The sequence below is a fragment of the Pseudoliparis swirei genome, chromosome 5 (genome assembly GCF_029220125.1).
Source record: "Pseudoliparis swirei isolate HS2019 ecotype Mariana Trench chromosome 5, NWPU_hadal_v1, whole genome shotgun sequence".
NCBI lineage: Eukaryota > Metazoa > Chordata > Actinopteri > Perciformes > Liparidae > Pseudoliparis > Pseudoliparis swirei.
The window spans coordinates 523,509-536,009 of NC_079392.1; the positions used below are offsets into that span (position 1 = coordinate 523,509).

The 12,501-nt window shown below is 42.8% G+C and overlaps 2 protein-coding genes across 2 annotated transcripts in view; both read right to left on the bottom strand.

The window, feature by feature from the left end:
- The window catches only part of kdm4b (lysine (K)-specific demethylase 4B), a 40,735-nt gene extending 37,510 nt beyond the window's left edge, over window positions 1–3,225 (bottom strand). The window contains exons 1-2 of the mRNA XM_056414995.1: window positions 3,117–3,225; window positions 2,856–3,049 (exon numbers count right to left, since the gene is read on the bottom strand). Coding sequence (XP_056270970.1) covers window positions 2,856–3,049; window positions 3,117–3,164 — 242 coding nt within the window. The 5' untranslated portion in view covers window positions 3,165–3,225. The remainder of the gene's footprint in view (window positions 1–2,855; window positions 3,050–3,116) is intronic.
- A 1,154-nt stretch (window positions 3,226–4,379) lies between these two features.
- Window positions 4,380–8,966, bottom strand: LOC130194104 (lysine-specific demethylase 4B-like). Its single transcript, XM_056414996.1, has 3 exons — window positions 8,833–8,966; window positions 7,458–7,639; window positions 4,380–4,404 (listed from the first exon to the last, which is right to left on the bottom strand). The coding sequence occupies exons 1-3, from the start codon at window positions 8,926–8,928 to the stop codon at window positions 4,380–4,382; spliced, it is 303 nt and encodes a 100-aa protein (XP_056270971.1). The 5' UTR covers window positions 8,929–8,966.
- Window positions 8,967–12,501: the final 3,535 nt, after the last annotated feature.

Genomic DNA, 12,501 nt, shown 5'->3' on the forward strand with positions numbered 1-12,501 from the left:
TGTTGGTACATTATGTGTGATGATGACCATGTTGGTACATTATGTGTGATGATGACCGTGTTGGTACATTATGTGTGATGACCATGTTGGTACATTATGTGATGATGACCATGTTGGTACATTATGTGTGATGATGACCATGTTGGTACATTATGTGTGATAATGACCATGTTGGTACATTATGTGTGATGATGACCATGTTGGTACATTATGTGATAATGACCGTGTTGGTACATTATGTGATGATGACCATGTTGGTACATTATGTGATAATGACCATGTTGGTACATTATGTGTGATGATGACCATGTTGGTACATTATGTGTGATGATGACCATGTTGGTACATTATGTGATGATGACCATGTTGGTACATTATGTGATGATGACCATGTTGGTACATTATGTGTGATAATGACCATGTTGGTACATTATGTGTGATGATGACCATGTTGGTACATTATGTGTGATAATGACCATGTTGGTACATTATGTGTGATGATGACCATGTTGGTACATTATGTGTGATAATGACCATGTTGGTACATTATGTGTGATGATGACCATGTTGGTACATTATGTGTGATGATGACCATGTTGGTACATTATGTGTGATGATGACCATGTTGGTACATTATGTGTGATGATGACCATGTTGGTACATTATGTGTGATGATGACCATGTTGGTACATTATGTGTGATGATGACCATGTTGGTACATTATGTGTGATAATGACCATGTTGGTACATTATGTGTGATGATGACCATGTTCGTACATTATGTGTGATGATGACCATGTTGGTACATTATGTGTGATGATGACCATGTTGGTACATTATGTGTGATGATGACCATGTTGGTACATTATGTGTGATAATGACCATGTTGGTACATTATGTGTGATAATGACCATGTTGGTACATTATGTGTGATGATGACCATGTTGGTACATTATGTGTGATAATGACCGTGTTGGTACATTATGTGTGATGATGACCATGTTGGTACATTATGTGATAATGACCGTGTTGGTACATTATGTGTGATGATGACCATGTTGGTACATTATGTGTGATGATGACCATGTTGGTACATTATGTGTGATGATGACCATGTTGGTACATTATGTATGATGATGACCATGTTGGTACATTATGTGTGATGATGACCATGTTGGTACATTATGTGTGATGATGACCATGTTGGTACATTATGTGTGATAATGACCATGTTGGTACATTATGTGTGATGATGACCGTGTTGGTACATTATGTGTGATGATGAACATGTTGGTACATTATGTGTGATAATGACCGTGTTGGTACATTATGTGTGATGATGACCATGTTGGTACATTATGTGTGATAATGACCATGTTGGTACATTATGTGTGATAATGACCATGTTGGTACATTATGTGATGATGACCATGTTGGTACATTATGTGTGATGATGACCATGTTGGTACATTATGTGTGATAATGACCATGTTGGTACATTATGTGTGATGATGACCGTGTTGGTACATTATGTGTGATAATGACCGTGTTGGTACATTATGTGTGATGATGACCATGTTGGTACATTATGTGTGATGATGACCGTGTTGGTACATTATGTGTGATGATGACCATGTTGGTACATTATGTGTGATGATGACCATGTTGGTACATTATGTGTGATAATGACCATGTTGGTACATTATGTGTGATGATGACCATGTTGGTACATTATGTGTGATAATGACCATGTTGGTACATTATGTGTGATGATGACCATGTTGGTACATTATGTGTGATGATGAACATGTTGGTACATTATGTGTGATAATGACCATGTTGGTACATTATGTGTGATGATGACCATGTTGGTACATTATGTGTGATGATGACCGTGTTGGTACATTAAGTGTGATGATGACCATGTTGGTACATTATGTGTGATGATGACCATGTTGGTACATTATGTGTGATAATGACCGTGTTGGTACATTATGTGTGATGATGACCATGTTGGTACATTATGTGTGATAATGACCGTGTTGGTACATTATGTGTGATGATGACCATGTTGGTACATTATGTGTGATGATGACCATGTTGGTACATTATGTGTGATGATGACCATGTTGGTACATTATGTGTGATGATGACCATGTTGGTACATTATGTGTGATGACCATGTTGGTACATTATGTGTGATAATGACCATGTTGGTACATTATGTGTGATAATGACCATGTTGGTACATTATGTGTGATGATGACCATGTTGGTACATTATGTGTGATGATGACCATGTTGGTACATTATGTGTGATGATGACCATGTTGGTACATTATGTGTGATGATGACCGTGTTGGTACATTATGTGTGATAATGACCGTGTTGGTACATTATGTGTGATGATGACCATGTTGGTACATTATGTGTGATGATGACCGTGTTGGTACATTATGTGATGATGACCATGTTGGTACATTATGTGTGATGATGACCATGTTGGTACATTATGTGTGATGATGACCGTGTTGGTACATTATGTGTGATGATGAACATGTTGGTACATTATGTGTGATAATGACCATGTTGGTACATTATGTGTGATGATGACCATGTTGGTACATTATGTGTGATGATGACCATGTTGGTACATTATGTGTGATGATGACCATGTTGGTACATTATGTGTGATAATGACCATGTTGGTACATTATGTGTGATAATGACCATGTTGGTACATTATGTGTGATAATGACCATGTTGGTACATTATGTGTGATAATGACCGTGTTGGTACATTATGTGTGATAATGACCGTGTTGGTACATTATGTCTGATAACCAACGAGGCGTACCAGGACTTGGACTGTCCGAAGTGCAGGTAGTTGATGCTGTACAGGTCCATGTCCTCGGTGTGCCAGGCGAAGGTCGTCTTCCACATGCCGAAGTACAGGTACGGCGTGTTGACGCCCTCGATCACGATGCCACACTCCTGCTCCACCATGTCCAGCAGCGTGTTCAGGTGCCCGATGTTCCACTCATGGATGTCCTGGGACAACACGCGTGTTTATGACATGTTCAGACAACATACATGTTTATGACACACACACACACACCTCGTCATAGATGGAGCCGCTGACGTCAGCCCCATAAATGGGGGACATGAAGGTCAGGTTCTTCCAGTACTTCCTCTCCAGGTCGTCAAAGTCTTTGTGGCGCGGTGTGCAGTACCTGAACACATCACAGTATGAGCAGTGTTCATATCACCAACACGGTGTGCAGTACCTGAACACATCACAGTATGAGCAGTGTTCATATCACCAACACGGTGTGCAGTACCTGAACACATCACAGTATGAGCGGTGTTCATATCACCAACACGGTGTACAGTACCTGAACACATCACAGTATGAGCAGTGTTCATATCACCAACACGGTGTGCAGTACCTGAACACATCACAGTATGAGCGGTGTTCATATCACCAACACGGTGTGCAGTACCTGAACACATCACAGTATGGACAGTGTTCATATCACCAACACGGTGTACAGTACCTGAACACACCACAGTATGAGCAGTGTTCCATATCACCACACGGTGCAGTACCTGAACACATCACAGTATGAGCAGTGTTCATATCACCAACACGGTGTGCAGTACCTGAACACATCACAGTATGAGCGGTGTTCATATCACCAACACGGTGTACAGTACCTGAACACATCACAGTATGAGCAGTGTTCATATCACCAACACGGTGTGCAGTACCTGAACACATCACAGTATGAGCAGTGTTCATATCACCAACACGGTGTACAGTACCTGAACACATCACAGTATGAGCAGTGTTCATATCACCAACACGGTGTGCAGTACCTGAACACATCACAGTATGAGCGGTGTTCATATCACCAACACGGTGTGCAGTACCTGAACACATCACAGTATGAGCAGTGTTCATATCACCAACACGGTGTGCAGTACCTGAACACATCACAGTATGAGCAGTGTTCATATCACCAACACGGTGTGCAGTACCTGAACACATCACAGTGTTCATATCACCAACACGGTGTGTAGTACCTGAACACATCACAGTATGAGCAGTGTTCATATCACCAACACGGTGTACAGTACCTGAACACATCACAGTATGAGCAGTGTTCATATCACCAACACAGTGTGCAGTACCTGAACACATCACAGTATGAGCGGTGTTCATATCACCAACAGTGTGCAGTACCTGAACACATCACAGTATGAGCGGTGTTCATATCACCAACACGGTGTGCAGTACCTGAACACATCACAGTATGAGCGGTGTTCATATCACCAACACGGTGTGCAGTACCTGAACACATCACAGTATGAGCGGTGTTCATATCACCAACACGGTGTAGTACCTGAACACATCACAGTATGAGCGGTGTTCATATCACCAACACGGTGTGTAGTACCTGAACACATCACAGTATGAGCGGTGTTCATATCACCAACACGGTGTGCAGTACCTGAACACATCACAGTATGAGCGGTGTTCATATCACCAACACTGTGTGTAGTACCTGAACACATCACAGTATGAGCGGTGTTCATATCACCAACACGGTGTGCAGTACCTGAACACATCACAGTATGAGCGGTGTTCATATCACCAACACGGTGTGCAGTACCTGAACACATCACAGTATGAGCAGTGTTCATATCACCAACACGGTGTGCAGTACCTGAACACATCACAGTATGAGCTGTGTTCATATCACCAACACGGTGTGCAGTACCTGAACACATCACAGTATGAGCAGTGTTCATATCACCAACACGGTGTGCAGTACCTGAACACATCACAGTATGAGCAGTGTTCATATCACCAACACGGTGTGCAGTACCTGAACACATCACAGTGTTCATATCACCAACACGGAGCTTGTTTCTTAATTACATCCTTAGATTCAGCTTTGATTCAATTAATAAGAGACAAAATCATCAGAATAATGTGAACAGCCTAAAGGAAAATCATGTTTGTACATGTTATAGATCAATCACCATGAAATAGATCAATATTAGTATTTATATACTATTAGTATTGTACATGGCCTAGACAAACCCTTAAGAAACAGATATGGTTTTACTGTTGCCTCCATGTATACACTGTATAACCACAAGAGGGCAGCAGAGACAACAGACCTCCAGTAACGGCTCGGAGGAATCTCTAGATTACTTCTTTTCTCTAACTGAATCTCTAGATTACTTCTTTTCTCTCACTGAATCTCTAGATTACTTCTCATCTCTAACTGAATCTCTAGATTACTTCTTTTCTCTAACTGAATCTCTAGATTACTTCTCTTCTCTAACTGAATCTCTAGATTACTTCTCATCTCTAACTGAATCTCTAGATTACGTCTAATCTCTAACTGAATCTCTAGATTACTTCTCATCTCTAACTGAATCTCTAGATTACGTCTAATCTCTAACTGAATCTCTAGATTACTTCTTTTCTCTAACTGAATCTCTAGATTACTTCTTTTCTCTAACTGAATCTCTAGATTACTTCTCATCTCTAACTGAATCTCTAGATTACTTCTCATCTCTAACTGAATCTCTAGATTACTTCTCATCTCTAACTGAATCTCTAGATTACTTCTTTTCTCTAACTGAATCTCTAGATTACTTCTCATCTCTAACTGAATCTCTAGATTACTTCTCATCTCTAACTGAATCTCTAGATTACTTCTCATCTCTAACTGAATCTCTAGATTACTTCTTTTCTCTAACTGAATCTCTAGATTACTTCTCATCTCTAACTGAATCTCTAGATTACTTCTCATCTCTAACTGAATCTCTAGATTACTTCTCATCTCTAACTGAATCTCTAGATTACTTCTCATCTCTAACTGAATCTCTAGATTACTTCTCATCTCTAACTGAATCTCTAGATTACTTCTCATCTCTAACTGAATCTCTAGATTACTTCTCTCTAACTGAATCTCTAGATTACTTCTCATCTCTAACTGAATCTCTAGATTACTTCTCATCTCTAACTGAATCTCTAGATTACTTCTCTTCTCTAACTGAATCTCTAGATTACTTCTCATCTCTAACTGAATCTCTAGATTACGTCTAATCTCTAACTGAATCTCTAGATTACTTCTCATCTCTAACTGAATCTCTAGATTACTTCTCATCTCTAACTGAATCTCTAGATTACTTCTCATCTCTAACTGAATCTCTGAATTACTTCTCATCTCTAACTGAATCTCTAGATTACTTCTCATCTCTAACTGAATCTCTAGATTACTTCTCATCTCTAACTGAATCTCTAGATTACTTCTCATCTCTAACTGAATCTCTAGATTACGTCTAATCTCTAACTGAATCTCTAGATTACTTCTCATCTCTAACTGAATCTCTAGATTACTTCTCATCTCTAACTGAATCTCTAGATTACTTCTCATCTCTAAATTACTTCTCATCTCTAACTGAATCTCTAGATTACTTCTCATCTCTAACTGAATCTCTAGATTACTTCTCATCTCTAACTGAATCTCTAGATTACTTCTCATCTCTAACTGAATCTCTAGAATTACTTCTCATCTCTAGATTACTTATCTCTAACTGAATCTAGATTACTTCTCATCTCTAACTGAATCTCTAGTTACTTCTCATCTCTAACTGAATCTCTAGATTGCTTCTTTCTCTAACTGAATCCTCTAAGATTACTTCTCATCTCTAACTGAATCTCTAGATGGAATACGCTTCTAATCTCTAACTGAATCTCTGAATTGCTTCTTTTTTAACTAGTCTAGATTGCTTCTCATCTCTAACTGAATCTCTAGATTGCGCTAGCATCTCTAACTGAATCTCTAGTTACTTCTCATCTCCTTCAGATCTCTAGATTACTTCTTTCTCTATGAATCTCTAGATTACTTCTCATCTCTAACTGAATCTCTGAGATTGCTTTACTCATAACTGAATCTTGAGATCTTCTTCTCTAATCTGATCTCTAGATTACTTCTCATCTCTAACTGAATCTAGATTAGATTCTCATCTCTGCTTCTCATCTCTAGATTACGTCTAATCTCTGAATCTCCTAGATTACTTCATCTCATCTCTAACTGAATCTCTAGATTGCTTACGCTCAATCTCTAACTGACTATCTCTAGATTACTTCTAATCTCTATGAATCTCTAGATTACGTCTAATCTCTAACTGATCTCTGATTACTTCTCATCTCTAACTGAATCTCTAGATCTAATCTAACTGAAACTCTAGATTACTTCATCTCTAAGTCTTGGAGCCTTAGATTACGTCTAATCTCTAACTGAATCTCGAGTGTACTTGGAGCCTTGGTGTTCTCCTCCCGGTGACGTCCTGTCCGGCCTGCAGGTGGCCCGATGGCGTCTTGAAGCTTGTGGACCTGTTGAGAACACGGCTCTGTGCGTGACTCACGACTCGCCTTGCTGTTAGCCAGCCAGCCGGCGCAGTAACTCGGCCACGGGTCATGGACTTCTTCTGGATGTTGTACTGGGTGAACAGCCCCGACTGGCCGGTCACCACCTGCATGATGGGAGCCGGGATGACCATGTCGTCGATGGTGTCGTAGGACCGCCGCGGCTTCCAGCCCTCCGGAGGGATCACCTGAGACCAGGCTACTACATCACGGTCATATTCAGGAGGGGCGAAGCGGCACCAAGAACCTGCTGCTGCATCTTCACAGTCATCTCATGATGTCTAATCCAAACCGCCGGGAGTCAACTCCTATTCAATCAACTGCCTTCACTTTGAGATTCAGAACTGTTCATTATTTGACTGAACATTCATTTAACATAAATTGTCAAACATTTGCAGATTTCAGCTCCGTAAATTATACACAAGAATAAGAACATTACGTAGAATAGTTGAGTCATTTGGTTGTTAATTAACAAAATATGGAATTGTGTGCTTTAATAACTTGCAGTAGTAATTTGTTAATATTGTTTGATAAGACATCAATAAATAATCTAAGATAGAAAAATGCAAGATTACATAGGACATGAAAATGTGATGAAACAATTAGACCTTTCTGTAGGACTGAAGGACCACATGACATGTGTGTATGTGTGTGTGCATGTATGTGTGTGTGCATGTGTGTGTGCGTGTGTGTGTAAAGACGTGTAATAACTAGACCTTCCTGTAGGAGGCCTGTGAACATAATGTGTGTGTGTATGTGTGTGTGTGTGCATGTGTGTCTGTGTGTGTGTGCATGTGTGTGTGTATGTGTCTGTGCGTGTGTGCATGTGTCTGTGTTTGTGTATCCGTGCATGTGTGTGTGCATGTGTGTAGCGACATGAAAAATGTGATGAAACAATCTGTAGACACTTTCTTGTAGGACTGTCTGGCCATATGTGTGTCTGTGCATGTGTGTGTGTACATGTGTGTGTGCATGTGTGTGTGTGTGTGTAAAGACGTAATAACTAGACTCTTCACCTTGTGAGGCCGGCCCGGGGAACATAATGCTCCCTTGTGTGTCTCCATGTACACGATGTGTTGGCAGAAGGTCGCCGAACTGCATGCCCTCCATGTGAGGTGCCTGAAAGGTCATGATCTTGCAGCTGGGAACATAAGCATGGCTCAGAACCGTGTGACCCAAAACAGGTCTAGGCAGAGCCGTGTCTGTGTCAGTGTATCCGCATGTGTGTGTGCGCCCGCGCTCGAAGGTGTGTGTGCGGGTGTCTGTGTCGCACCGGCCGAGCGGAGGGCCTGGGCGGGCTGAGGCGGGTGTCTGTATGTGCGGAGGAAGCCGGCACCGTGTGCATAGGCACAGCCCGGTGTGCCGTGTGGGTCCTCCTCACCTTAGCGAGGCCGGCCCGGTGGGCTCCTTGCGTCTCCATGTACACGATGTATTTGGCGAAGTCCTTGAACTCCTCCATGGAGGGCCTGAAGGTCATGATCTTGCAGCTGGGGTTCTTAGCGCCGACCGGCAGCTCAGAACTCAGATCAGAACTGGCCCAGGCAGAGCCCGGCGAGGCCCGAGCGGCGCCAAGGTCAAGGTTCCCGGGGTTCTGTCCACCGCGCCGAGAGCTGAGGAGGAGTCGGCCGGCTCGGGCGAGATCGGGCGGAGGAGAGGCTGCACTGTGTCCATACACGGCGGTCGCCATCGGGTCCTTACGGGTTGCAGGTAAACCTGGGAGGGTCAGAACATGGTCAGAACACGGTTAACCCGCGGGCCATCAGGACCCTCAGGCTGAGCGCTGTGCTGCTTCAGCTCAGTTAATAAATCACCACATGGTCGATGCTCACGAGCCACCGGGCCGACAGCGACCGCCATGGCAACAGTTTGAGACAACCAGCCACAGCTGACCGCCTCCAGCACCTCCTCCTCCAACTCCTCTAGCACCACCTCCTGTTTCTCCTCCACAACCAGCCACAGCTGACCGCCTCCAGCACCTCCTCCTCCAACTCCTCTAGCACCAAATTCCTCCAGCACTCCTCTACGCCAACCTCCTCTCCTCCTTTCTCCCAGCACCTCCTCCTCTTCCAATTCAGTTCAGTATATTTTGTATAGCCCAATATCACAAACTCCCCTCAGAGGGCTTTACAATCTGTTCACATAGACATCCCTGTCCCAGGACCACCTCCTCTACCTCCTCCAGCAGCACCTCCTCCATTGCTCAAAGATGCATTGAAGCTTTACAAATGGATATTGTCACGTTTATGTATTATTGGAACACTGCCAGTATAATAACACACGATGGCCTCTCATGTTCAACATTTCCCAGACTGACCACTAGAGGGACACAATGATGAAATGATAGTCATGTCCCCCCCACTGTGTTGGTGACCTCTGCTTTACTCATGACCTCTATTTAACCAGGTGAAATCAATTGAGAACCAATTATCTTCCTGCTGCCCTCCAGTAAAGTTCCTGATTCAATGGATTTATTTTGTGAGGCTTTTGTTTTTTTGGGCTGTTTATAAATGTCGTTCCTCTCCGAGTTATCTCGAGAAACTCTTCATCTCCCAGACAGACATCAGAAGGAAGGAAAGCTGCATGTTGAAGGCCCAACAAGTCTGACACCAGAGAACGCTTTATTGTTGACTGAGCTGACGGATTGCTCTACACCCCCTCCCCCAGGCGTGTTTGACGTAAGGCGGACCTAAATTCGAGCAGCACAACAACACAAACAGAGCTGCAGACACACTTCAGAATTACTGTAAAAATAGCCGCAGGTAAAATATTTTTATAAATATGCTTTAAAAACACAGATATAAATTAAATATGTGGTATCAAAGATATAATTATTATTATATATAAGCTGTCTGTACTTTGGCTTGCAGTCCACACTGAGGTCTCAGCTAACTGGATTTAAAACTTAAACGTGTATAATTGAATAACGCTGAGTTTCCTCTTTTGCTGATATTTTAAATGTAGTTCTGTCTAAATATTTTCTTTTCACATGACAGCTTCTATAATGTATAGAAAGTAAAATAAAAGCGCAGCTCAGCTTCCCTGTTCTCCTGAATACCTTCAAAATAACATGGTTATTAAGTAGAAGAGTTTTAAATATACAAAAAACAGCCCATTGTGTAAGATTGGCACGTAGGGATGCATATTTAAAAAATGTGATTTACATAAAAATGTGAACATTATTTTCTTATGATTTAATGTTAACATTATTTAAACCTAATCAGCCTCTAGACGGCCATCCTGGAATATGAGATAATCCTGTATCAGTCCCACAGTGGGGACATTCAGGATCACAGCAGCAGGTGCACATTGGAGGATTCATTTAAAAAAAATTGAAAACACAATACTAAATACTCATACTAAAAATACACAGGAAACTAAATATATACACAAGGCAGTGAGCAAAGTGAGTTTCCAGCAGGTTGAAGTGTCCAGGCAAACAAAGTGCTGAGTTCAAAGACCTCCAGTGATCTCCTGCAGATATTAGCTGATAAAAATAATGTTAACTTCCCTCCAAAATACGAAAATATTATATACAGTTATTGTTCCAAACTGACATAAATCTGCCGCCTGCAATGTTTCATCACACCGTAATAAACAGTATTGATGGGAGACTCGTCATAAGGTACATTTCAACAGGTGCTTTGCATGGAGCACTAACACGAGCTCTACGTGACAGGTGAACGTGACGTCACAGTGGTACCAGCTCCAGTCCGGTGGCTGGTAATGTCTGCATAACAGCTGCTCACGGCCCAGAGGAGACGCGCCGTCGCCCGAGGGCCGGGCAGGAGGCCACATGACCCCCAGCTGGTTCATCGCAACACACCGAGGCCTCCGGGCCCGGGGCCAGTCTCACGGGACACTGCCTCCTCGCCAACATGCACACATATATGCACACATATATACACACATATATACACACACACACGCAACACAATAGTGGAGGATTAACATCTCGCCGAGTAACCCGCCTCCGCTCGTCCCGAGTGAAGCTAGTGGCGCTGCTGAGGGAACGATGCTACCACCAGAGCTAGCTGTTAGCATCTCACCGAAGGCAGCGAACACAAACCCGGAGCGGAGCGCTTCAGCGGGACGGAACCGCGGACCTGCCGGTCCCCTTCCGGTCCGCGTTCTACGCTGGAGACACGAGCCGGACCAGCAGTCACCGCCCGCCCGCCGCTCGCGTTCACACCGCTTATGTGCTGTTAGCAGACGTCGGTTAGCCATTAGCTCGCTAGCTACCTCCCTCTTCCGTTTAGAAAACAAAACAAAACAACGCGACGACAACCAGCACACAACTCCATTTCACGGGGATACGGTCTCCAGGGCGGTAACACAAAGGCTCCCCGTGCGGGGGACGTTACCTCCTGCTGCGACGGAGCGTCCCGGACTTCTGTTCAATCGATTTGGTTTCGTTTTGTATGAATTCCGTGGATGGATTCTCCTCTAGCATTAGCTAGCACAGGCTACCCGGAGTCACGCCCACCTCAGAAATGAAGCCTCGCAATTGGTTGAATACCCCGGAAGAAGTCCGATAGAGTTGTTCTTCGTGGTTAACAGACAGACGAGCGGACCAATGAGAGCAGAGACTCGTTGCTGCTCGTCCTGCGCGTTGGAACTTACCCGACGTGCACGTGCACGGTGGTTACGGTCGTGACGTCACGCTCCACCGACATGGGATGAGCCTCAAGGCAATTTAACACATTTAAACAGGTTTAGAAACGTTGGCCCAAAACAATGTTCATCGATCTCTATTGCTCAAAGATCAATAAACAGTTGCTCTGAATATTGGTTTGAGTGACTTCATGTTTACCATAAGTATTTCATTTTATATTTAAAAAATAAGTTATATCCAAGAATCATTGAAGAACTCTAATCTACTTTGACCGTCAGAGCTGAACACACACACACACATATATGTTAATGTAATAATAATAATGTTCAGATGTATAAATGGATCACTTTAGCCTGCTGACAATTCACTTTAATCACTACCTTGTATATATATATATATATATGTTGTATTCCTCTGTACATTTAATATTGTTATTGT